The 25,502-nt window shown below is 49.9% G+C and overlaps 1 protein-coding gene across 10 annotated transcripts in view; it reads right to left on the reverse strand.

Moving 5' to 3' along the window:
* Positions 1 to 1,326: 1,326 nt before the first annotated feature.
* UIMC1 (ubiquitin interaction motif containing 1) overlaps positions 1,327 to 25,502 on the reverse strand; it is a 39,361-nt gene continuing 15,185 nt past the window's right edge. For 4 of the 10 annotated variants that reach the window (XM_064458618.1, XM_064458619.1, XM_064458617.1 and 1 more), the window contains 10 exons: positions 23,426 to 23,550; positions 21,943 to 23,100; positions 18,329 to 18,393; positions 15,680 to 15,768; positions 14,684 to 14,763; positions 11,221 to 11,389; positions 5,653 to 5,731; positions 4,000 to 4,120; positions 2,141 to 2,204; positions 1,327 to 1,764 (listed from right to left, as the gene is read on the reverse strand). In XM_064458618.1, the coding sequence (XP_064314688.1) occupies positions 1,529 to 1,764; positions 2,141 to 2,204; positions 4,000 to 4,120; positions 5,653 to 5,731; positions 11,221 to 11,389; positions 14,684 to 14,763; positions 15,680 to 15,768; positions 18,329 to 18,393; positions 21,943 to 23,100; positions 23,426 to 23,550 (2,186 nt within the window). In that variant the 3' untranslated portion in view covers positions 1,327 to 1,528. Of the gene's footprint in view, positions 1,765 to 2,140; positions 2,205 to 3,999; positions 4,121 to 5,644; positions 5,732 to 11,220; positions 11,390 to 14,683; positions 14,764 to 15,679; positions 15,769 to 18,328; positions 18,394 to 21,942; positions 23,101 to 23,425; positions 23,551 to 25,502 lie in introns of those variants that run through there. The other 6 variants (XM_064458622.1, XM_064458621.1, XM_064458624.1 and 3 more) reach the window with 6 other exon arrangements.

Raw genomic sequence — 25,502 nt, forward strand, 5'->3', positions numbered from 1 at the left:
AGGCCAGGACACGAGCAGGGCTGGGGGATCTGTCCCTAGCTCTGCCTCCCACCTCCCCTCCTCGTCCCTGCTCCACGGGGCTGCGGTCTCAACAGCATCATCACTTTGCAGTGTCTTTCCACTGCAATCGCGACCCAGCAGCCGGGGGTAGAGGGGGCAGCAGTGCCCCACGACGGCGATGGTGCCGGAGCCGTCCTCGGGGGCGGCGGGAGAGGGGGGTTGCTCCCGCCTCCCCCTGCCCGCCTCTCCCCTCCACCTGCAAGAGGAGACTGGTCTCTCCCCTGCCCGGTGCGGTACAACACCCGGGGCGCAGGGGGAGCCCGCTCAGCCCCATTCCCGGCCCCCACCGCGGCCTCCCTACGCCTGACTTTGCTCAGCCGCCACCGGGTCGGAGCCCCTCACCGGTTCAAGACCGGGCGGCCCCGTTCCTCCGGGCCCAGGGCCCGCCGGGGCAGGACGCCCGAGCTGGGGGTGGCAGGGGTCTGCTCCCGGGAGGCCCTGGCCGCCCTGCCGGGCCGGGCGCCGCGGCGCTCGGGGCTGCCCATGGCTGCGGGGCCGCTGGCGACGGGGCGCCTGTTACCGCTGCCCGTTACCGGCACCCGAGGGACCGTTGCCAAGGCCGCTGCCGTTGCCCCGGCAACAGAAGCTGCGCCCCCGGACGTCCCGCGCCTCTATTGGCCGGCCCGCCGCGCCGCTGGCCAATGGGCGCCCTGCCGAAGGGGCCGCGCCCCGCGGCGCAGCCCCGCCCTCCGTCCCCATCAGTGCCTTTAAATCGAAGTCCGAGTTTTATTTAGCTCTGTGTCCCGTTAATTAAGTAGAACAGTGATGAGCGCGCACACACACCCACCCACCCCCCATTCCCAGTGAGGGGCCCGGCCGCAGGGTGGCATGCTCCCGGGGAGCACAGAACCCCCACGGCCCAGCCTGGGGCTCTATCCTGACCTTGAAGCCCCCAGCGCCTGGAGCAGGCAGAGACCTCCCTGCCACGGGAGCCAAGCTGCCTAGGGGACAGGGAGGACACCAAGGACAAGGGGACACCGCTGTCATGGCTCCACGGGTGCCCCCAGCCCATGGCTGTGGCTGGCTGCTGGCACCAACCTGCCCTCCCCAGCTCCTAGCTGGGAAAGTCAGTGACGCACTGGGCCACAGAGCATTGGGCAGCGCAGCCCCCTGCCCAGGAGGATCCCCAAGCTCACACCATCCCCCCAGAGCCTGAGGACCAGCCTCAGGAAGTGTGATTTTGGACACAGCATGTGCTGTTCCTCCTCTGCGTCCTCCAGGGCCTCCCATTCCCCAGAGGAAGATGGCACAGCTCCTCTGTGGTGCTGCAGTTTCATAAAAACATACATAAATATATTTCCATTTCTTTAACAGAGAGCAAAGCTGCACAGGCACCTATAAAACACACAGTCACTTCTCCACCCAGCACTCCTTGCACAGGTTGTATAAAACGTATAAAAGGGGGTTGGGAGAACAAGGCTGTGGGTGAAGCAGGGGTACAGTGCTGCACAGACCCTCGCCACCGGCCTCAGAACTTGCGCTTTCTCCGGCGGCAGCCTTTGGTCTGCTGCTGGCTGCCCAAGCGAAGTGCCGCGTGTGGCTCCAAGTCCACCACACAGTCCGTGGCTTCTGAGAAGGAGATGCTGAAAGGAGGGTGCTGAAGGGAGCTGGAGCTGTCCACTGCTGGCTCCCCAGCTCTGGCTGAGAGTGCAGGAGGGGACTCTTGGTCTCCTAGTCCAGCGATGGGGGTCCCCTCATCAGCACCTACAACAAGAGCACATGTCAGCCTTGCCTGGCCACCCTCCAGCAGGGGTAGAAGGGTGCTGCTGAGAGTATCTCTCCCTGCTCATCTCCTCCTGTCCTTGGACTGGTGGGGGGAAGTGCTGGTGTGCAGGCAGAGAGGGCAGCACCCTGCCACCCCACCAAGAAGCTGAACACCCCTTGGTGCGATGGCTCAGAGCACACTCCCACCCCTGCAAGGGCTGTGGGCACTGGCACAGGGGTACATGCAGCCAGCTGGGCTCAGGAAGAACAGACTTCAAGTGGAATTTGCCACCCACCACAGCCCAGGACCACAAGGGGAGAGGTGGGAAAGGGCAGCCCTGACCTAGCCAGGCAGGCACAGAAGGTAGCTTCCCACCTGCAGACTTGCTCTCTGAGAGCTCCAGCATCCTGAGAAGTCCCCTTTCCTGCCTTCCAATGACCTGCCAAGGAGAGGAGAACCACTGTCACAGCACTGCCATGATGGAACCCCATAGCCAGGGTGGCCCCATGGCTGTGCATTCCTGCAGTCCACAGGGTCGGGCTGGGCACAAGTGGCAGTGCTGCATTCCCAGGGCCTGCAGCTGAGCACAGCCAGCCGCCAACAGGAAGGGCACTGCCCCATGGCCAGCCCAGCCAGTGCCCAGGCAGAGGCAGCTGAGAGCAGTTAATAAAACAGGGCCTGGTAAGAAGGGAGGCCAGGGTGGAGGAAGCCATCCCCAAGCCCAGCCAGCGAGCATGGGGCTGCAAGAGAAATCTGGGCACTGGGGGCTCTGCCATGGCTCAGGAACATCCCCCAGCACTGTGCCTGTAAGGGCAGGCCCCATCATGCTCTGTTTGAAGGCACGGGGGCTTGGTGCTGGAGGGAAAGGCATTCCTCCAGGGCACAGCCAGATGAGGAATGCACATCTCTCGCCTCCCCTCAGCCCCTGGGAAGATGCAGCTGAGCTGGTCACACAGGCTAAGGGAAGACTACTTGCCTTGGCTGCTTTGAGCCTCACTGGCCCAGCAAACTCCTCTCTCCTGGCTGCTCCCTGCCCCCAGAACTGCTTTAGAAGGCACTGGCAGCCCAGGTGCAGGGCTGGAGCTGCAAAGCACCCCAAAATGGGCCATGGCAGGACCCTGCAACCCCAACAGTGCCACTAGGAAGCTTTCCAGCCACCCACCCTGTGCCCAGGCATGACCCGTTCCCCTCAGCACAAGGCAGGGCCAGAGGTAACAGAGAGCCTTGCCGAGCCTTCCTGAAGGACTGCTGGGCTCCAGCACCCTTCCCCCCATGCCCTGTGCCCATGTCTGTGTACAGGATCCCGCATACCAGCTGGCTGTGGGGTGCAGGGACAGAGTCAAGCAGCCCCCATGGAGCCAGTCACATGCAGGAGCAGCCATGCCCTGCAGTACTCTGAACCACAGTGTTTGGCTGTATCCCAGCCAAAATCATCAACCAGAAATCTCATCATTTGCATCTGAATCCCCAAAGGGCTGAAGCCTGTGATGGATTTAAGGGATTATATGAAACTAAGACATCATGTTGCAACTTCATGCTGAGAATCACATTTCTGAGTGCAGGCAAAGCTGCGGCACTAGGGCTTTGCCCACAGGAACCAGCAGGAAGGCCTGGAAGGACCCTCTCTGCGCTCTCCCGGGACCACCACGAGCAGGAAAAAAACACGGTGGGGGCTAACACCTGGCAAGTGGCTACAAGCCAGCTGCTACCCACTCTCCTGCCTCCCACCTCCCCTAGCAAGCCTTGTCCCTCACTCCTGGTACACCTCCACCGCACTCGCTCCCCCACATTTCTCCTGGGATGCTGTGGATTGCTCCTACCACCGAGCAGTTCTCCCTGCTCTGGCTCTGAAGCCTTCCCCATGGGAAAGGGCTTGTGGATAGAGTCAGATATGCTTGTCACCCTGATACTGCCCTCCACTCCATCTACATTCAGCAGAGGAAGCCTGCAGGACTGAGACACACTGTCTGGCAGCAGGACAGCCCTAGCTGCCTGCCTGCTGGAGAGATTACTGGCAGCTCCGCTGGATTAGCTCACTCCTGGGACCAGTCCGTGCTCTCGCGGAGCGTCGCAGGGAAAAGAGCAATGAGGTCTCTGGCCACAGCAGTCCACAGGGACAGGCAATCCTACACCAGGTCAGCTCATCCCATCAACCAGGGAAACTGCTCCTGCTGCCAACCCAGCCCCAAACCCAGCGCAAAGCAAAGGAGACAGTCTGCAGGGTTGCCCCTCACCTTGGCGCTTCGCAGCCTCCTGGTTCCCTGAGCTTGCCTAGCAGCCTGAAGGCAGCTGTCCACGTGCCTCTGATACTGCAGCAGTGGCACCAGTGACTTACAGAGGTAGCACTTCTCACACCTGCCAGGCAGCAAAGGACAGAGCACTGCATTAGGATTCACCCTGCACCGGGCTCCCAGCCACCAGCAGTGACTTTCCTCCTCCAGGCCATGCCGCAGAGAAGACATGTCACCAGATCGGGTCTCGCTCAGTGGGGTCAGGCCGACTCCAATCGCAAAGACTGAGTGATTATCAGTTTTCCCTGCCTGTTCCTCTGTATCCTGCTGCTACAGCAGTGGGACGGTAATCAAATCTGCTCATCTAACTATCTCAAACACCGCTGATTTCTCCCCAGACATAAAGCACCCTGTCAAAATCCACAGAAATGAAGAGCGAGGGCTTTGCAAAGGGGAGTTAAATCCTGCCAGAAAAGCAAACCAAGTGTGTTAAATCAGAGAGACATTTTACTAGGGCTGGATGAACTTGTCTGACTAGTAAATCAAGTCTTTCTCTGCACTGTCTCCATTTTACATCATGCCATGTTCGGAGAGGAATGCAGAGCACGAGCTCCTGCTGGGGGGCTGGCACAGCGCATTCCTCAACCCCCCTCATTTGTGTCGAAGATGCCCAGGCTCACACAGGATGACCGGGTGTGCTTGGGAAGAAAATTATCCTGGTTGAAAGGAGATAAAGGTCAGGCATGGATTTAGACAGCTACACCCGCTTCCACACCAGCTCTCAGCAGGAACCTAACCATGCAGAAGAGGGCACTGGATCTTCAGGAGGGGAGCATCCACTCAGAGAGCTATTCAGGAATGGACTGTCTCCAAGGAGAGACAGCTCCCAGGGACCAGCCCCAGCAGCACTGTGTTCAGTTTGATAAGCAGTACTCTCCTAGTAAAACTCACCCCAGGCTCTAAAATGTGTATGGAGAGCCCCCATTGAGCAAAACTCTGCAGTACTTTTCCTGTATTTTCTTTCCAGTCAGTGCTGATTACCCAGATAATGTGTCTAAACAGAAGCTGTCCTCTCTATAATTAGCCTAATTCCATTAGTGATGTTGCCATCCACTGTTTGTAACAGCAAAATTGCTTCCATAGCAGGGATTTTACTGTCAGATCGTCTCTTATGATGCTTTGTGTGGGTGGCAGGAGGAGGGGCTGCATGGGAAGAGATTAAACAAAGCCACTGCTATTCTGAAAGTCTAATTTAATTAAGAATATCACTACAGGTGCCATGTTGACAGCCTCCCTATCCTAGCCTCTTCTTTTCCTGGGGTTACCAAGCTCAAATCTCCCATTAGAAACTGGCTGAGTTAGCACCATTTTAGCTACAACTGCCCTCACAGCAGCCAGAGACCACACATCCCTGACCCGCCATGGATTGGGCTGAACGGAAATTAGTGCAAAAATAAATCTGAGAACAGCAAATTCCTCTTGCTTCAGTATAAATATAGCCAGCACTGCAACAGGAGGCACTGAGAGAAGGTAATTTCTTAGGGAAACATTGCTATAAGGCCAACGGCCAGCATTTATACAGGAATAAAGACATCCACAGGCCAGCTGGAACTAAAACACAGGAACAATTTTGGAGGAGCAAGCATACCTACTTACTTGTCAACGTCTAAGGATGTTGGACCACTTTCACCACTGGCAGCTTTACTTCTTGCTTCCCTCTGACGCCGGGTGAGCACTGGAGGAAAAACAAAGGGTTACCTGCTATCCACCCCAAAAGCATCCCCACACCATGTCCAAATGCAACACATTTTGATGTCTTCCACTCAAGGTTGCAGTAGAAGTGATGGCAGAAGCAAAGAAATACTGGACTGGGACAGGCAGGGTCTTCTTTCCTGCAGAAGATGTAGCTGGCCAATTCTCCTTTTTTTCTGGGGGGTATTGAAGAAGTTACGTTCCCTGGACTCGGAAGCCAGCTAGCCACTTCACGCTATAACTTGTCTTCTGCCAGAAACAGCTGGATCAACAGTATGCAGTTTACTGTCATTTTAAAGCTAATGCACAGCAGCACAACAGCCCGGGAGAAGAGTTACACAGCTGCTCCAGCAGCATAGCACCGTTCCCTGCCGAACTAAGCACCTGTGCCTACTGCAGGGGAGGGAGCTCAAGGGGAAGAACTGTGCAGAGGCACCAGCCCATTTGCAGATGTGGTAGAGAGAGAGCGCCCTGCTGAGGAGGTATACAGCTCATGCTGGAAAGGGAAGGTTACAATAATTAGCCTACACTCACTGCTTTTACCACTGCCCACATAAACTGGGGGTGACCTGTACTACTGTCCACATGCAGCTCTGTGGGGCCTTTGGATGAAGATCTCTACCAGGTCTAAGCATCAGTGGTGCTCCTCTTCTTAGTGAGATCCCAGCTGACCAGCATGCTGATGACGGGTCCAATAATTTCTGTTCCTTCAGCAAGCCCAAGCAGCCTTTCCAAACCTGCTCTCCAGGCGTCTGCAGGGACCACATTGGAACGTTGTTTCTTTCAGTCAAATTCCTCTCAGTGTATTCCTGTTGACATGCCACCAGCAATGATCCTCGGGGAACATATCAGATAGCTTAGCTTGCTTCACCAGGGACATTCAAGATTCCAGCTCCAAAACAGATGTCACAGTAAGTGCTTTCAGCCAGGCTGGCTAAGGGGGCAATGCAAGGAGTTGTTTTACAGCCTGGTAGCATTGCTTCCCGTACTCTCTTTAGGAAAAGGCCTGAATCCAAGGTACAGGCACAACAAACCTGTTATTGTTGGCACACCATCTGTGATAAAGAAAGGGACGCACAAAATTTTGTGCAGAACAAAGTGAATCCTTCAGAGTTTTAGCAAAACCCCATTTCCAGAGTGTTAGGCAACCCCAATATCTATCCACAGTGCTGATACAACATGGCCTTTCCCTTAGTAGCAATCGCTGATCTGCAGCCATGACCAGCAAATGCACTGCAAGATGGTCAGGAGCTGTTGGGGCTGACAGGAGATGTCCATGCTGAAGAAAGCACGCTCAAGCATTTCCTAGGATGTGGGTACTGTCTTGCAGGCGATGACTGATACCAACAGCTCATCTCTCACAGGCACCAAAGCGGACGTCTCCCTTTAACTTAGCCTGGCCCAGATTCGAAGTGGCAGCCTGACAAGGAGGACTGATAACCACGGCCACCCCCCAGGCCATCCAGCCTCCCAACAACCCAACTAACACGTGCATTTGACAGCGTGGTGAAAGCTGCTCTCCAAATCAGTGTGCTGTCGTTAATATTCTTTTAACACCATCTCAGAAGCTTCATGCACAGCTCAGGTGTTAATCAGTTCTATTTTCTTCCAAAAGCAGTGAACACATCTGGCATAATGGGCCCATTAGAGACATCTGGGACCAGCTCTGCAGCTGCCCAAGGGGACAGCCCCCAGCTGTGCTGCTGGAAGCAGAGGCACAGGAGAGAACAGGGCCAGCTGGCAAGGCATGACCCCTGCCAAAGCACACCGGCCACCCACAGCAAGGGGGTTCAGAACATGTGAAAAAACCCTGCTGTGGGGAAAACCCCACCACAGTGCAGTGCTGACCCACTGTGCAACAGGAGTCTGGTAGTCCGATAACTCTCCCAGATGTGACGTTCTTCGCTGGGTCAGACGCATTCTGTAGCCTGAGAACAACCTTCTCCCTGGCTTGGCATTTCTTCTGGTTGACAAGTCATCCTTGGCCTGCTCGGCTCCAGCTCGCACCCTGGGGAAGAGGAGCAAACCCTCCCCAGCACAGCCCTGCTCTCAGGAAGCCCATGCCAGGCACCTCCTGGGGCTGCCAGGTCAGGTCAGGTCAGTGTGCAGAGCTGTAAGGCCATAGTTGCCAAGTTCCTTGCCTCGCTGCACGACCCACCTGCAGTTCAACCCACCAGATCCCTCCCCATTCTCACTACCAGCTGTACCACCTTTTTGTGCAGGATCCTATTAGTGGCAGGCTTGCCAGCATCTTGTCCTTTCTCAGAAGTGATGAAGCTTTCCTCTGCACCCGTTCAGTAACTCTTTCTGATGTATCAGTGCTACTTCTATTGATGTCAAGAGCTTTTTAGCAGCACCAGTGCTGCTGTTGAAGACTGACAGCTGTATCAGGTTGCATTTGAGGCTTTGGGAGGAAAGGATATATCAAATCCTCATCTTCATGGGCTCATTTGGGAACTGAGAGGTTAGGAGCACGTAGACGGAGGGCAAGAGGATTAGAGTATGTCCCAAAGCTCGAGACTATTTGCTGTTCTCAAGCAGCAGCCAAGACTCACTTCCAGACTGAGGCCAGCAGATTCCTGCATTGGCAGCAGGAGCGGGCAGTGAATGCGGTGACTCCAGCAGAGAGCTCCTCTCACAGAAGTAAGCCCTTCAGCCAAGTGCATGAAGGAAGAGGGAGCTGGCACAGCACTTCCATGGCTCTACTCGTTCAGTTGGAATTAACACCAGTCACCGAGCTGGAAACCCAGGACCTGAACCTTCCCCAGTCTGGTACAGTAGCTAATGCAACAGTAGGTGGTTCTTTTTTTATTTACTCAGACCACGGGAAAATGGAAATTCATGATCAGATTTTCATACTTCCCAGGTATGCGGTGGTCTGGACATCCAGCCAGGGAAACCCGTGTACATACATAGGGGAAGCAACTGTAACTCATCTTGCCCAGCTAAGTAATTTGAAAACCTGTCCTTAAATATCAGCTGGATTGAGCTGGGCTTCTGATACGTAACACTGAAATACATTGCTGCACAATTAGGTTATGGAAGAAGAGAAGTAAAACCCACAAGAACCCATCCTTTTGTAATTTTAAAATGAAAAACACTGGCATCTATAGTCTGTAGGACTGCATAATCTGCTGTTCTAGAGACATCCAACTAATAAGTCCAAAGACAGACCAGGAACCCATGACCCAGTGCACCAAAGAAAATCTGAAGCTGTCTTTTCTTAACAGACCAGGACATGGCTTAGAGGGCAGAACTTTGATTTTCTCTGACACCAGGCTGTTACTGTGCTCTCGAGGAAGCCAGCAGCCAGCCAAGAGCACACAGTGCTGCAACAGTAGAGAACAGCTTCTGGACCCACAGAGGAGCTGGTGTTTGCTTCAGAAGACAATTCTCTCACCTCTTTTTTTCTCCCCATGCATTAGCTTTACCTATGGATTTTGTGTTAGTGATGGATGCCAAGGTAATAGCCCTGGAAAGAGAGTCCTTTTGTACCTGTACAGCTCTGCCAGGCTACTGTCTGGTCTCTGCTCAGAGCTAAACATCATCCCTGCCTATTCAACCCAAACCACGCTGACTAGCCCATCAGCTGAGAACTCTCTGGGTGACTGTTGCCTTTGTACAGCCGCTGGGAAGTGGACCAAGGTGCCCTGCAACCCAGAGCCCCAGCAGACAGGCAGAATTCTGCCCCACATTCATGCTGCTCCAAGACCAGGAAGCCTGTGGTCCTGCTTGCTGCAAACAACACAAGTGTCACAGACTGTTATGGCTAATAAAGCCTGGTCTCTACAGGGAAAATACTAGAATAATTGGCAAAAGAGAACCCAAATTACTGTGATTTTGTCCCAAAACCATTGCTCTGCTTAGAGACATTGTTGTAGACCAAAATCCCTTTTATTCCAGGCTAGTTTTCTTATGGGGGATTGTTCTGAACAAGCCAGAAAAGCAGACTAGCAATTCCAAAATAACTACCCTTACAAACATCCCCAAGGAGACCAGTCTGGAAGCAGAGTGGAGAGGCCAGCCTTGAACTCTGTCCTGCTGAAAGCCAACACCAAAGGAAAGAACAAATTCCCTCGTACTGCCAAAGAATTCAAAGCCTTTTCCTGATCTCAGTCAGGATCCTCCAGGGTCAATGGATATACTGACAGTCCAGCCACACCAGGGACCCAATTACCACAGGGCCAAAGACATTCCTGCTAAAAGGTATACTAAAAATTCTGTCCCATTTTGTAACGCAGATAAGACCTTTATCAGTGTTGAGGATGGGAGAGGAACTGTGATAATTTGTGATTTGCCTGAGCTGAGCACTTTGCATCAGTAGCTGGTTTGTGCCTGCAGAAAGAACACCCTACCAAAATTCAGCACCAAGCAGTATCAGCTGCTACTCTGGCTCCTATTATCTCAACAGGACTGATGTCATATCTCCAAAGATTTAGTATAACGGGGACCTTGTATTTTAAAACTACATCAACTCTGCATTAAAATTACATGGTGAAACTTCCTCCTGCTAGAGGAATGCAGGAGTTACAGTTCTTGTACTAGCTCCGATTTGTTCAAAATGCTTAAACACCATAGATTTAGGTTGCATTTAATAACCGAGTATGTAACTGAAAATTATATATTCACAACCTGAAGAGTTAATCTTATTACAAGCCACTACTTTGATATTACCTGACATTGTGCTAACACAGACTTTACATTTCAAGCAGCAGCTAAAACATAACTTATTGAATATGTTGATAACCAACCAGTGTATTTGTTCACTTAAGCTCTACAAAGGTTGGCTATGGAAAACTTACAGGGAGAAGACTGCAAAGAGTATTAATACGGGCATTCTGACTGTGTTTCTGTACCTCACTCTTCACATGAAGGAGAAAAATCCAAGCTCCCAGATCGACAGCTATCATTCTGCAATTTTAGAGGAACAAAAGGGAAACTTTTCTGCAATGTCTTGCAGCTGAGCAAGCCATTTTTGCACATACAAATGTCAGACTCATTGCAGGGCGCAGGCCATGCTTGGAGTGGTACAGAACATTCTCCCTTCTCAAGAGCCCTAAAGATTCTCACCCGCATGGTTCAGGAGCCTGCCATTTTCTACCACTGGCAGATGCTCAGCAGGTCCTCACAAAACACAAAATAGATGCGTCTTATGAATACTGCTTGAAGCATCCAGGGCTAGATCCTGGGGTAATATTCAGCTCATACACTTTCCAAGGGACTAATAATGTGATGGATTACAAAGTCGATGAGAGAGATGTCTCTGTGCAGGAGGTGCTGGAAACACAGGAGCCTATGATACCACACTCAGGGCCAGCTCAGAGATGGAACAAGGCAGAGTGAACAAGCCTCCCTACGTGCCACACCATGCCCCAAATATCCCAAGAGGGACAAGACTGCAGCACCTGGCTGCAGGCAACAGGAAAGGGGGACAAGCACACAAAGCAAACACAGAAGCAGTGCTTGGCAGACCTGGACTGTCCCTGCCAGCCTCCTCTCCCACAATGCCGTTGCAGTACATGGCATGCAGCTCAATCTCCGTAGCTGGAAAGCCTTGGTCACACAGCGGGCACAACACAGGGTCAGCAGCTGCAGGACTGCACTCAGACACAGTCCCGTCAGCATCTTCATCTCCACCAGCCTAAGGAAGAAGAAGAAAAAATTAGCCAGCTAATTGTGGTGTTTCTCTTTTTTTGCTAGGTGCAGAGCTCCATGCTGTCTGATAGCTACTCACCCTCCCATAGGTTCAGTTTTCCTTGGAAAGTTTTACTCTTCCTTCAGCACATATCAGTCAGAAGTAACACCACTGGCTGAGTAAACTGTGCAACACTAATAACTAATTCTTCTTCCAAAGGCAACACGATCAGCTGAATCATGGCGAAACCTCCCTGCACAGCCGTGCACACCATTTAAGGCAAACATCACCTGTACTACCATGGAAAAATGGCAAAGCTTCCATTAATCAGGAAAGCTCAGAAGCGAAACTGATGGAAAATTCATGGGGCAAAGCAAGAGTTCAACACCTGACTGGTGCTCATCAGTTTCTGGACATGATCCACGCTACACAGGCAGCACTGTCTGGGAACACAGCTTCTCCAGGATGAAAGGAGGCTGCTGTGCTCTTAGGGAGTCCAGAGAGATCACTGGGAAGCTCCTCCTCTCTAGAGAAGGTGGCTGAAGCAGCCATCAGAGGGGACACAGATCAAGGAGAGGCAATACCATTAAAAATCTGTGTCACGCAAAATTACTAGCAGTGGCTTTTCACCAGGGCAAAATGTCACAGCCTATGTTTGTTCTCCAGGTGCTATTACCACTTACTGATGTTCCCTTTTTGCATTGGTTACACAGCTGCAAAGGTACTCTGCTACCCACCCGCAGATATACACCCTTCTCTCTACGCTACTCATGTTCCCAAGATGCAGCAGACCGCTGCCATCTCATTCATAATTACACCTCTGCCTAGTCAGGCTTGCTACAAGATTTCTCCACATTTAAGAAAGAATCTCCCCCCCCCCCCCACCGCAATGACTGAAAAAAGTTATTTAAATATTAACCATGTATAAGAAACCTATAGGAAAACAATATAGGAGAGTTTTCTGTTCTTAGGGCTAAGCAGTGACATATAGACAGTATGCAGCAAAAATGCTGTCTGCTTCCCTCCAATGGTATAATTTCAGGGAAGCAGTAATTGGAGTCAGCCAAGTTGCTCGGTGCCACTGGAGCGTTCTGTCATATTACTTGGTTTATTACTTGCTTTTCCAAATGAGGGTCTGATCCTGATTTTTATGTCCTAAAGGGAAGGAGGGTGCTTTGTTGACTCAGAGAAGCTATGCAAAAAATTGCCAGACTGGGCCTTAAACTGAGAATCTGACTCACAAAATACATTTCTCCCATACACCAGCTGAAAGGCTACAGCACCGAGCCCCAGGAACACCTATCTCATTTCTAGGGTGGCTCTCTGCCTTGGATTTCTGCGGAGGAGTTGCCACAGGAGTTCCTCCAGCGAACACAGGCTGTTGAAGTACATCACTTCCAGCATTAGCAATTGCACCCTGCTCTCACATCTCAGAGTCACTACATCTTGCAAAGTCCTCACCAAGGGGCGTCACACAGAGGAGTCATAAAAAACAAGATGTGTCAAATGCGAATGATCAGATCAAACCTGCATTATCCTAGTCAGACAACACACGTAAAAAATACGATGGGAAAAGCAGCAGGCATTGCTCCTTCCAAATGCCATTTTTAAAGCAGTCTTAGGAGAACACTGATTCTGCACACCCTGCTCGCCTACATTCAGTGGTAAATTACTAATTTTAAATGGAAATGCAACATTCTGTAACAAAAGACACCACGGTCCCAAAACTGCTTGTACAAAACCTTGCTGTAGCAGCCTGGAAAACCTCAACTGCAGAACCAGTCACCCATGTCAGAAGCACAGACTGTCACTTCTCCTCTTTAGCAAAGGAAATTACCTGCAAGACATAGTACTCGCAGCCAACACCCAGCCAAGAGCAATGCTAGAGGCTGAGCTCAACAACAAGACTCCTGTGTCCTGTCTCAGCATCTGCTAGGAAGAAGTCAGTCCCAGAGGTCTACACTCACTTCATGCTAACTGCTGATGCACATGGTAGCTGTTTCTGCTGTCTTCCTGGAGGGCTGCAGGCTCTGGACTGGTACCTGCTGCCAGTGATAATGTTGTCAAGCAATCTCTAGGAAGCCCCACTGCACCACTCCCAAACACTGAGCTGATCACTTTGTGCCATCTAGGCAGAGGTGTGAGGCCCAGGGCACCCTCTGCAAAGCACGAGGGACAGGGCAGCGTCCTGGCCACAGCCAAATGGGTCATGAACATGCTTTGGTGGCTGTGGCTACTCAGCTCAGCTCAGGACCGCTGCCTCTTCCTGCTGCAGTCTCTAATTGACTGAGCAGTGCTTTGAGATACCTGCAGAATGAAAGGCACACGAAAGCACAAGCTAGTTTATTAAGAGGCCTGTGACAATGAGACATCAGAGCCACAGAAGCACTGTACAAGCTGCAGACTCCCAGAATGAGCTTTCCACAAATGAATCCTCTTGTCAAGAGCTGTACAATTCTGTATTCATGTACCCTGCCAGAGGAGTACTTGGCAACCCCTTTGATATCGCTCTCTAAATTAATAGACAAAGGGAGTTTTATCAGAAGCAGGAACTGAAGTCAGATGTTGGTACAGCGACAGCTGCAAAGCAGTTTCTGTGCAGGTGTGACAACACAGGGAAAGGAGCCGCACAACAGCACACATCTGCATCAGGAGGTAAGAGGATGGCCCTGCCACTAACTAACTATTGCTATTAACTATTACTGCACAAAAATCAAGATTCCTGGGCTCAGGTCACTTTCCTTGGACTGCAAACCACCACCAGCCCTCCACATTTCAATGTCATCTTTACCCCAGCCCAGTCCCTCTCCGTGAACCTCCCCTCTCAGCCTCTGGGCGATGGTCTGTGGGGAACAAACACCGACATTTAGAGGACTGTAACAGACTAAAGCATGTTACAACACAAGTGACTGAGGTTTACTAGGACTCCCCTCACAGCTCCTGGGGTCCCTCTGCATTGTTACCACTATTCCTCTGGGCCTGGGCAAGCCACAGCAGTGCTGTCCACACTGATGGCATCCTCCAGCACAGCAGTGTGCGTGGTATAAAAGACAGAGCTGGTATTGGTAACAATTCGCCAGCTACAGGACTGAAGGTCTCCAGAGGCAGCTGCACGCAGTCCCCAGTCAAAAGGGACTGGAGTTATGAAGAAGTGAAGGAAAGTGAAGAGGGAAGTGTTTGCAAGGATCCCAACAGCAGAAGCCCAAGTTCCCAGTTACCCAGTTAGCACAGCCCAGCCAAACCAAGGTTTAGAATGCAGGACTGGAAACAGGACCCTTCCCCAACTTCAGACTCTCTTACCTGCTCAGGTGCATCTCTGCTGCCTGAGCAGAGCTCTTCTCTCTCCGCCTCAGTAGGTTCCAGTGGACTTGGTTGGGTCTCTGCAGAAAAACATCACTGTGTCAGTGCATGTTTGCAGCCCCCAAACTACCTCCTCACTTGTTGATGTAACTTAGCAGCATTTTCACAGTTTCAAAACACTTTTTAGACTTGCCAAAACTGTTATCAGGCAATGTGCAACAACACAGCCAGATGAGGGGTTAAAAGTCACAGCACGGCAGTGTGAGGACAAAGCCACTGCAGCTTTGCAGCTTCATGGGGAGTGAGACTAGACGCAGGGAAAGTGCGTGGGACACTTGCTGGGACAGAGACAAAGCAAGAATAGAGCTCTCCCTCGCATTGAGGCAGAGAGAGCTCCCGTTCTGTGGTCTGCCTCACAGTCGCACCTTCTTTAGACCTCCACGTCTTCCCTAGCAACAAAATATGCCTCCAATCACCATCATGACCTCTCTCTCTCTAGCTGCTTGTGAACAGGAGCAGTTCATTTTTTCACTTAAAACCCTGAGCTGGAAAATCTCAAACATGGTAGGAGAGACCAAAGATGATAAAAACCTCATTGGTGCCAAACAGATTTAATTAACATTAGACAAAAATTATTTCAGCTCTCATTCTTTACATGTATCTTGACACTGAAAAAAATCTGAAGATTTCTTTATTGCCTTGAAGAGACTACTCCTGACACTTTGTTTTGAATGGTCCCTCCACAACAACGTACATCCTGGTGTCTCTTCAGCAGCAAGTCCCCAGCAAACACTGGTCACAGAACTGTTTCAGAGGAAAAGGGTCCAAAACCAGGGAATCAAACAAAATTACCTGGATAACTTCAGCCCAGACAAACAGAGCTGGGGAAAAAAAAAAATCTCGTTTTGTTCATATAATTTGAAAATTCTTTTCTCTAAATTTTATAAGTGTGTAACTTTTGATGCAAAATTCAGAATACTGTCAAGTGCCGCTTACCTGGGCAAACAGAGATCTCTTCTTCAGCAGAGTTTTCTGTAGCAATATCTGGGCTCCTTTTACTGCCAAGTAGGGTCATCACGGAGATGCTGTTCAAAATATAAATATAATACACATCTCTAATCCAGCAGGTGTGACAGCACGCACCTGCCTGTCTTACACAGTTCAGAACAGCAGACAATACCATAATTTCTGATTGGTCAACATCCGATAGCCAGAAATGACCAGGAAAACAGTGAAATATGAGTATAAAACAGTGTCCTAAGCAAAAAAACCCCAAAGGGAACAGTTTTTTCTTCTAGAAGCCCTTGACAAAAAGGCATGAAGGGTCACTGCCTCATGTCAGGGGAGCAAAAATACCTGCTCATCACTGTGGGATTCTCTTGATTCTTTATACTCTTAGAAGATTTGGGAGTTGTGCAGGTACCAGCACTCTGTTTCTTTCTGTCTGGAGAAGGAAATCCTCCAAAAGGAGAGACACAGACTTGCTTTATCCCCATTACCCTCTCCCTCCCCACATGGCTAATTTTCTCCCTTATTGCTGTGCATGGCAGCCAGAAGCAGCACGGATGCAAGACAAGGCAAGGCTTCCCTGCAGCAAAGTCCTAATAACATTAGTACGGCAGTTCCTCCAAGCAGCACTGGGTACCGCTCCTCTTGTTTTGACCTTCGGATTCCTCCTCCTTTTTCCTCCCTCCACACTGCACAGTGTCTTTCTGAAACAGGCAGGCATTGCTGAGTAAGTCTGGCACCCATGCTGACATGCTCCGCGCTTTGCATGGCTTTCTGATTAGTCTGATCAAGTATGCAAGAACACACTTCAAAAACATGAATCCCCATACTGACAAACAGAAGATTTATTAAGCTCAACCACAGGCCTTGAGAGGAGAGAACAGCCACTGCTGATTTATGATAAATAACAAAATTCTGATAGGAAATCACAAGTGGCTTTTCTCTCTAAATAAAGCACCTCAAAGCATTTGTATTGAATCCAGGCTGAGCGCGTTTTACTGTGTCTAACATCAGGGCTCACTTCAAAAGAACTCAAACAAAACAACTTGCTGTGGCATTTATAAAATGGGCTAATCAATTTGAAGTCAAACCACATTTCTTCCTACACCAACTATCTCCTGGTAACAAAGCCTATAATCATTTATTAAAACCCCAATCTACCATGCTCCACACAAAGCATAAAACAATTGGGCAGAGCGGCCCACAGAAAGCAAAGCAGCCTCTTCTCACTGCTGCCACTTCCAAAACAGCTTCACTACCTCCAGACAGCTCAGAGCCGTGTTTTCCCATTAAGCACTGCTAAGGCCAGCCAGCCGGGGTGCCTGAGCCTTACCCGAGAGAGGACTGCACTTGGCAAATTACCCGGAGCCAGATGGCAACACCTGATGCGCACAAAACTGCGAAGACTGCAGCCATTTCTTGCCTTGCTGCAGATGTGCCAGCTGCTCAAGGAGGGGCCGCAGCACCCAGGTGCAGCCTGGCCCCAAGGGGGACAGCCAGGAGCTCCTGGGTGGCTTGGGGAATGTCCCAAACTAACCCCATCAGCTACACTAAGGGAAAAAGGTCCCGCTCTTTTCATAAGCGGCCCTGGCCTCTTCTGCCTTAAGCAAGCAGCAGGCCAGCACTGCAGAGCACACACCTCGATGCCTTCTATGCAAGCACACAAGCTCAGACCTCAGCTGTCACAGACTCGTCAGCCTTGGCAGCAACGGCAGCCGCAGGTTCCTCCTGCTCCCCAAGGCAAGCTTTAAGCTTGTTAGACAGGTGCAAGCAAGAGGGATTTTCATACTCTGCATATTGATATTAACTGCTCAGGCCAAATGCTGTTAGATCAGAGGAAAGTTGGCAGTTTTTTTCCAAAGCAGGTTTAAATTAGAAAACCCAACAAATTAAAAACATGACATTATCTGCCCTCTCTTGTAACTTGCTCCTTGAATCCTCTCCCATTTGCCCTTCTTCTCACAGAGCCTTTGCTGCAGAATTGCATCCCACAGGAAGAAGGGAGGGGGGGGGGGGGGGGAGGAAAAGAGAAGTAGGCTTAAATCTGAAGAAAATCATGTTGACTTGTCCCACACCTGTCATCTGCTGAAGTGGCTTTTCTGGAGCACTGCACTCTATCTTTGGCTGATAGGCAGTGCCGTCTGGCTTCCTCCTCCCTCTTTCCTCTTCAGCAGTAAGGCAAGAACAAAAATACACACAGACATCCAGCAAACCTTCCACCATGCTGCCTATGCACCTTCCCAGACAGACCACGTGATGACATCGCTATAATTCACCTTCAGCTCACCTACCCATCTCCACAGCTTTACTGCACCATGTCACATTAGCTTCAGAGGGCAAGGATAAAGTCTTTGGTACTTGTACTAGGATGCACCTTGCACATTTTATAAAGTAACAAGTGTAACCGATCTCTTCTCCCCAGTTGCATCCACCTCCCTCTCATGCTGCTCCAAAGCCATGTATTTCCAGGGATAACTAAGAGCAGTGACTGCAGACAGCCCTTATTGCAAGCCCTGCTGCCCAGCCCTGCAGCGAGCCCCAGTGAGACTGCGCCCCAAAGTACTCCAAGGAGACTGGAAGAGCCCATACCACCAGAGTGAGCCCGTGGGCCTCATGCTCTGGTATCACCCTTCTCACCTCTGTGCAATTTGCATGGGTTCCCCATCTTCATGGACATCCTCTGCAGGCAGCATCTGGGAGGCCTGGAACAGAAAATTCTGATATTATATAACACAATGTACAGAGCTGACTAAGATCTGCTGGGTCATCAGATTCTGTCCACGGCATTGCACCCAATCTGTTATGTGTTTTTTCCTGGAAATGGCTAAATATCCATCCTGAAATAGTCAGCTTTTTGCATCCATCACTCCTTTTGGTAAGGTGCAGCTCCCTGAAACACTGCCTGGCAGTATTTTTTGCTGCCTATACATGTTCCCAGACAGTCCGTGGCCATTCATTCGTGCCAGCCTTGTCCATCACCTTCCATGCCCTCTGCCTGATCCTAGCACCTACTCTGGTACACTTGTAGGCAGCAACCATAGCTCTTCTCCATCTCCATTTGTACTGAGCTAAACTATCCATGGTTTTTAGCATCCCTTTGCACTCCCTCGAGCACCCCAGCAGCCCTGATCTACTCCAGTTTAAAAATCTATTTGCCTGAGCCAAGATGACCCGATCAACTGGTACCACTGATGTCTGACCACAAGAAGCACTATGCTGAAATTTAATGCAGATAAGATCTGTTGCATTTTTCTTGACTGGGAAATCAGCTGTCCCATCAAAGAGAGGGAACAGATTAACCTGCACAATCTCTACAGCTGGTAAAACTGTGTGTATTTCATCCCATTTTTCATTTAGCTCTACGACTCCACTTATTCTTTCCTTTCAAATTTGTTCAAAAGCCTTATGCACTGCCAAGGTCAGGCTAACATGCCAGTCATTACCCAGATCCCTTTCTTCTCCTTCAGTGTACATGTTACACTTGCCATTCTCTAATCAAGTGGAATTACAACAGTTTATTAGCAGTCCTTGCTGTCAGGCCCACAGTTTCTCATGATAGTTCTCAAAGAAATCCAAGGGGTTTTCCCCCTGCTTCCTCAAGTCTATTAAACTCTCCGAGTTTGATTTCCACCATAGGTTTCAACTTCAGTCAGCTCCACTCCTGGATGGCTGATGTACTTCCCCAGCAAGCCCTGAAACAAAGCTTCCTGCCAGATTTCCCTCAAGTGACTCCAACCCCCAAAATATTCTGTCTACGCTGTTCTTTACTTCTTCACAGCCTAACTCATCATTAACATAAAATACCATACTTCCTCCTTTATTTTTATTTCTCTTTTTCTTGAACTGTGCTTATCTTACAACACCTTTGCCCTGTTCACAAATACTAAGCCATGTTTCTGTTTTTCCTAGTACGTATGTTACAAAGTACGGCATTAATTCAGGTCACCAAACTAACTCTCCAGAATTGCATCTTTTCCCTCTGAATCTTTTAAAGACCAAGAGTCCCATAACCTTATTTGAAAGGCTATGAAGGAATCAATTCTATTAGCGCTGAAGTTCGTTAGTGCAGGTCCACAAGCTATGAGATCTCCTGACAACCAGGACTTGCTCTGTGCAAACATCTCTTGGCTGTGGGTGGCTGTCGCAGCAGTTGGCCACTGCCGGGTGGAAGGTCTGTGCCTGCTCCACGTGAGGGTTTCAAAGCAGGGGTACAGGCAGGCTCCCTCGAGCACAGCATTTGCACCTTCATTTCACTGGTACAACAGACGGCACGAGGGTTTTTCAAGGACAGCTTTGAGACTCCATGGATGGTTTCTAGCCTTGGCACAGCCTAGAATCTCCCACCACTCCCACCAGCAAAGCAGCCCTGGTGGCACTGGGCGAGCCCCAGGGCAGTACAGGCAGCAGGGCTCTCCAAGCAATGCAGCACATGGGAGAGATGACCGCTCTGGGCCCCTCCTTTGTCACTGCCGGTGGAATTGTATTTGATAGAAGGAAAAAAAAATGGAGACAAGGCTCAAGCAAACATCAAACATATCGATCTTGCAAGTAAATCACCTGCACTGGCCTCAGCGTGCGACTGCACAGAGAGGCGAGAGAAGGGAGCAACCTCTAAAGCTGGGAGTGGTAAGGCAGATGAAAGGGCATTTAGAAATTATTTTCTCTGAAGTCAATGAAAGACTGGCAAATTTTAGGCTAGGGTTGAAATTTTAAAGTCTGCTCCCCCTCCTGTTTCCTTATTATTTCACCTTAAAAATATCAGGAAGACTACATCTACATACATGTTATGGCTCAGAGAGCTCTTGTGGTCAGGATGAGCACATTACAAGTTCCCACTCAGCACCACTAAAACCTCTTTTCTCCCCAAGAATTTATTAGGTATTAGCATTAAAAGGATAATGTAAAAAAAATACCCCACCATTTTCAATACTGAATAAAAGCTCACCCCTTCCCAGCTGCTATAGCTTTCCAAGGGCTTTAGTGTACACCTCCACAGACCTGCAGTCACCCCGATCTTCTAGATTAGTGACACCTCCATTTCCAAAGGAAAAGACACAAAAGAGAAAAAAGCAGTTTGCCTTAAGAAGCTTTCAGGTCTTTTGTATCTATCCTAAAGGAAAGAAAAAGGGCACAAGTCGGTTTCTTCCCTCTGCAGGTCACCTCTAAGGCTTGTTTAAATCTCTGTCTGCTAAACCCAAGCCAAAGCACTGTCATGAAAAGTCACATTTCGGCACAGGCTGCTCTGCACTTTTTCTGCAACCAGAAAATGCAGACATGACGTTTTTCCTAAGTGTTCAATATTACAAGACAGAATATAAATACCACAAAACAAGTTAAGTATCTTTCTAACACCAGGGTAAATGATCAAATACACTTGAAAACAGGAACAACAGAGCCGAGGCTTCAGTCATAGAGAAGATAAAGTTATACAATGATCCAGGAGTGAAGTCATTATGAAAAATGAGGGTTGGAAAAGGCTGACACAAACCTAAAATACAGCAGTAATAAATACTTCATCTGACTAGCAATCTGTTTAAACTTAGCAGTGACAGAAAGCTGCCTTCCGCTCCAACGAGAGAGCCCTGATAGAGACAGAGGCTGACACCTAGCGTCTAGCGCACCCAACAAGCAAGCCAGAGAGAAGGTGCCCAACCACCAGAACAAGGACAATGAGCACTGCCGATGACAGATCACCCCGGGGCAGGCAGAAGACGCCTGCAAGCACACAGAGCCTCTCCCAGCCACAACCGCAGGACCACGAGGGAAAAGAGCACTCGCAAGGGTGAAGCATGTACAGACGCAGACAAGCATGTAAAGTGCAAAAAGGAAAGGCTGCACTGCAAGGACAAGAGCCACATTTTTGTCTGTGAAGGAAAACGCAGAGCTCCCCACACAGCCACGGGTTTATAAGCTGGTTTGCCAGAACCGGCGGTGGTCAGTATCATCTCTGTGCTCACTACTCTGACACAGTGCCAGGCTACACCCTTTTGAGAAGGGCAAGTCAGCTGGAAGTCTTTATCTCAGTGGTGCATTAATGGATGACTGCCAGGCTGCACGATGGTCCCTACCATTTGTGAGCTGGGTATCAGCCTGTACGCTTTTCCTCTCCCTTTCACAGTAAGCTGTGTGACTAGGGGAGGAAGTCCCTAAATTTAACAGGCACATTAAGCAGCAGCGCCTGCTCTGCAGAGTGTCCTAAAACGAACAGAAGAGCAGGACTGCTCATCTCTGCTCAGTAGCAAAGCTCTTACCTGGCAGTAGCTGGTGGTTGGTTCATCATCAGAAGTGGAGTTCTTCTCCTCTTCCATGCTGTGCCCTGGACTCTCTGCCTCCCTCCTCTTTGTAGGGAGGAGCCAGGTGATGCTCTCAGACTCCTTCTGCCCACCTGTGTCTCCATCTTCTGTGTCATCAGCAACCCCATTCTCCCTACTTATCTGCTGTCCTTTCCCAAGCCCGTTTTTGCTCAAGGAAGAATTGGGCACAACTGGGTTACCAAACTCCTTCTTATGCAATAGCTGCCTCTGAGCCTGCTTCAGGCTCTTCTGGTAAACCTCCAGCTGACACAAGATGACTTTGGTGTACTGGTTGGGGTCCACCCCTTTGGGGCAGAAGGGGATGCCCCAGTAATAGTGCACTGTGTCTCTCGCCTCCTCCTGCTTGTGCTTCGCCGCTGCCGCATTCAGCACACAAAGCTCAGGGGTACTGTCAGGCACCTCACTCTGCTCTGCTTGCTCTGTGGAAACACAGACTTTGGCAGTGTGCCCAGGCTGTGAGGTGTGTGCAGTACCTGCTCCTCCACCACTCCTCCTGGGGCTGCTACACCGTTCCGTGGTCCAGCTCTTCCAGAGTGCAGCTGAGCTCCCAGCACCAGCTTCTCCTGCAGAATGGCCAGTGCAGGGCAGGGGCTGCTCTTTTGGTTTGTGGCCTGTTGCTTCAGAAGAGCTAGAGAGGTTTGTGAACAGTCTCCGAGGTGTCAGTCGCCAGAAGCCTGAATTCACCCTGCCAAAGGTAGGACTCAAACAGGTTAGGTCATCTCTGAGAGTGCTGGGTAACATGTTACTAGAATCACTTTTTCCTGGTGAGGAAGGCTTTTCACTTGACCTTGTCACAGGCTGGCCCTTCCCTGGAGACACGATTATGCTGGATACTAGTGAGCTTTCAACGATTTCCTGGCTTAACCTCCTCAACACTACCAGGGGGCTCCGGGCGACATCCATCTGTCCGTTCCCATCAGCTCTGCTGCTCTGCGAGTAGGAGCTGCACTTGGAGTGAGGGGTGTCAGGGCAAAGTGCCAGACCTCCCAGGATCTCAGAGCCTTCCTTCTCAGCAGGCTGGCTTTGGCCTCCTGCACCCAGTGCTTCTGCAGACAACTGAGGGGTTGCATCAGAGGAGCCCGAGGGCTGGCAGCTCTGGAAAACAAAAGGTTGATTTTCCCAGAGGCACATTCTCTATCAGCAGAGCAAGGGCTCCCCCAGCAAACAGGCAGCAGTCACTCAGGCTACAGAACATCCCCCCCAGCCTGATCAGAACTGTGTACCCCAAAACAGGGGACAGCTGAGGTTTGACTTCCTACACCTCTCACTAGGAGTGATACAAAACAACTACTGTGTGACTGCTGTAGTTCCAGTTTGCACTGGAAATAGCTAGGCCTCTCTTGTGCAGCGTGGCAAAGCAAGAGCAGAAAGCAATGTTGCTGAAGAACCCTAGTAAGCCTCTTCACAGAAGCACACTTACATTAAGGCTCTCTGCAATGGCCTTCCTCAAGAGCTCCTCCTCTTCCTCTTCCTGACAGTTCACTTGTCTGGCTTCTTGCTCACTCATTTCCAGAGCCAGTGCAAATTGCTCCTCTTCAGTCATCTCTGCAGCAGAAGAAAAAGGGTAATGCCATCACAGCTGTAGGTGTATGTAAATACCCAACACATACCCAACATGTTGGGAGAGATGTCCAAAGGTCCCACCTCCCCAGGAGGAATGCAGAGCAAAACATCTAAACCCCAGCTTTCCTGAAAAGGTGTCACCAAAACTGGAGCAGGCAACACTAAATGAAAAAAGTAACCCAAGTCAGGAACTTCAGTTAGGGTTCCTACAGCTATCTAAACTCTGACTCCCTCATTATATTAGTTGCAACAGGACATTTTATTTGCCCTCATGAAACACACTCTACAGGTGCAGAACACATGTTCAAGGAGAGAGGAAAAGGACAGATTTCTAAAGCGCGCTCATTTTTATATTGGATAGGCTCAGTAGCAAGGCAGGATAAAGAACACACCTTTAAAACAGTTTTTTACTAGGCAAATAGCACATCTTACTGCCTTCTGACACGCAGACACCTGCAATACCACAGGAGACCTACCCAATAGCAAAAGAGCTACATGTTGTTCACCCCGAGCTGCAGGTGGAAAGCTCTGTGGAGGATAATGTTACTTGCTCGGTGGTATTATGGAGGATCTTTCACATGCATGCATCTCCCTTCTGCTCACATCACCACTCCACTGCATCACTAAGTCACTCATGCATAGGAAACAGGTTTCCTACAGTTGTAACTGCTATTTCAGCAGAAATTTTTTTCCTGAAATATTCCTCTCTCAGAGCAAACCAGAAGTCAAGATTGGCTATTTAGAAACAAAGCAGTTAGTTACTTTGGAAAACACTTATTTACTTAGACTCAATCCAACATTTTCACTATGCTTAAAATATACAATGCCTGCAGAATGGAGCGCAGCTTGGAAAACAACTCAACAGCACTCTCAGGAGCTGAAAAATACATCTCACTCAAAACAAATTGACAGATTTCCTTCAAAAACCGCTCCCTCCTTCAGGCAGAATCCTGCACACGCCATCTCATGCATGAACCAAAAGGCTTGCTCTCTGATGAGCTAGAAGAGCTTTAAGAGACGCAATTTGAACAGGAAGGCTGCCCAAGCACAAAACATGCCTTCGCTCCAGCCTGTTTCAGAGACAGCCGTTTCCCTAGATAAAGATGCATTCAGAAGTTGCACACTCCCGTTTTCTAACCCATCCTCTTCCTGCCAGCCTGCCACCAAAATACAGCAGCATAGCCTCCCCTGAAGCAGCCCAGGACTACACTGGTCTTAGCACATCACAGCAGGACTGCACGGAGGTGCTTCCACACAGCAGCAGGCTTTGCTTTGCCCTTCCCCCAGCTCGTTGCTAATGGCAGGTTGGTTCCCCCCCACCCAAGCAGGATTTGAAGCGTTTTTTGGACTGTTCTGATTACCAGCTGTAGATTCCTTTACATGTCCTACTAAATCAGCACTTAGCTTTAGGTTGTTGTGGTTTTTTTAATTTCTTTAAAAATTAAGAAAGAGGTTGAAGTGAAGGCAGACTGCAGTGCACTCAGGGCTCATGGGGATATTTTGTCCTTGGACAAAGTCATGCTGTGATGTTACAGCCAGGAGGGACCAGGGAAAATAAAAATACATTCTTTAATGGAAAGCACATGACAGTCCAGAGTATGAAGGCAGCTGCCATCCCAAAGAACAGTAGTAATACGCAGTGTTTCCACAATACCAAACACCTCCTGAGCATTCAGTAAGTGAGCGCTGATTTGTTTCCTTGCCCAAAGCATCACAGCAATCTGGCCAGATCCTGCAAACTCTGACATATACAAGAAAACCAGTGCACGTGATCAGTGCCCCACAACACAAGGCTTTCCACGTGCTTAAATTAAAACCAGGGCCTGAGTGTTCACCAGTTCAGGCTATCAACATCCATGAAGCTTAATAAAAAGACACATTTTTTGGCGAGTTACTACTGTACATTTTGTTTTCTTCTCCCTCCCTGGCACAGC

The sequence above is a fragment of the Phalacrocorax carbo genome, chromosome 8, assembly GCF_963921805.1.
Source record: "Phalacrocorax carbo chromosome 8, bPhaCar2.1, whole genome shotgun sequence".
In the NCBI taxonomy this organism is placed as follows: domain Eukaryota; kingdom Metazoa; phylum Chordata; class Aves; order Suliformes; family Phalacrocoracidae; genus Phalacrocorax; species Phalacrocorax carbo.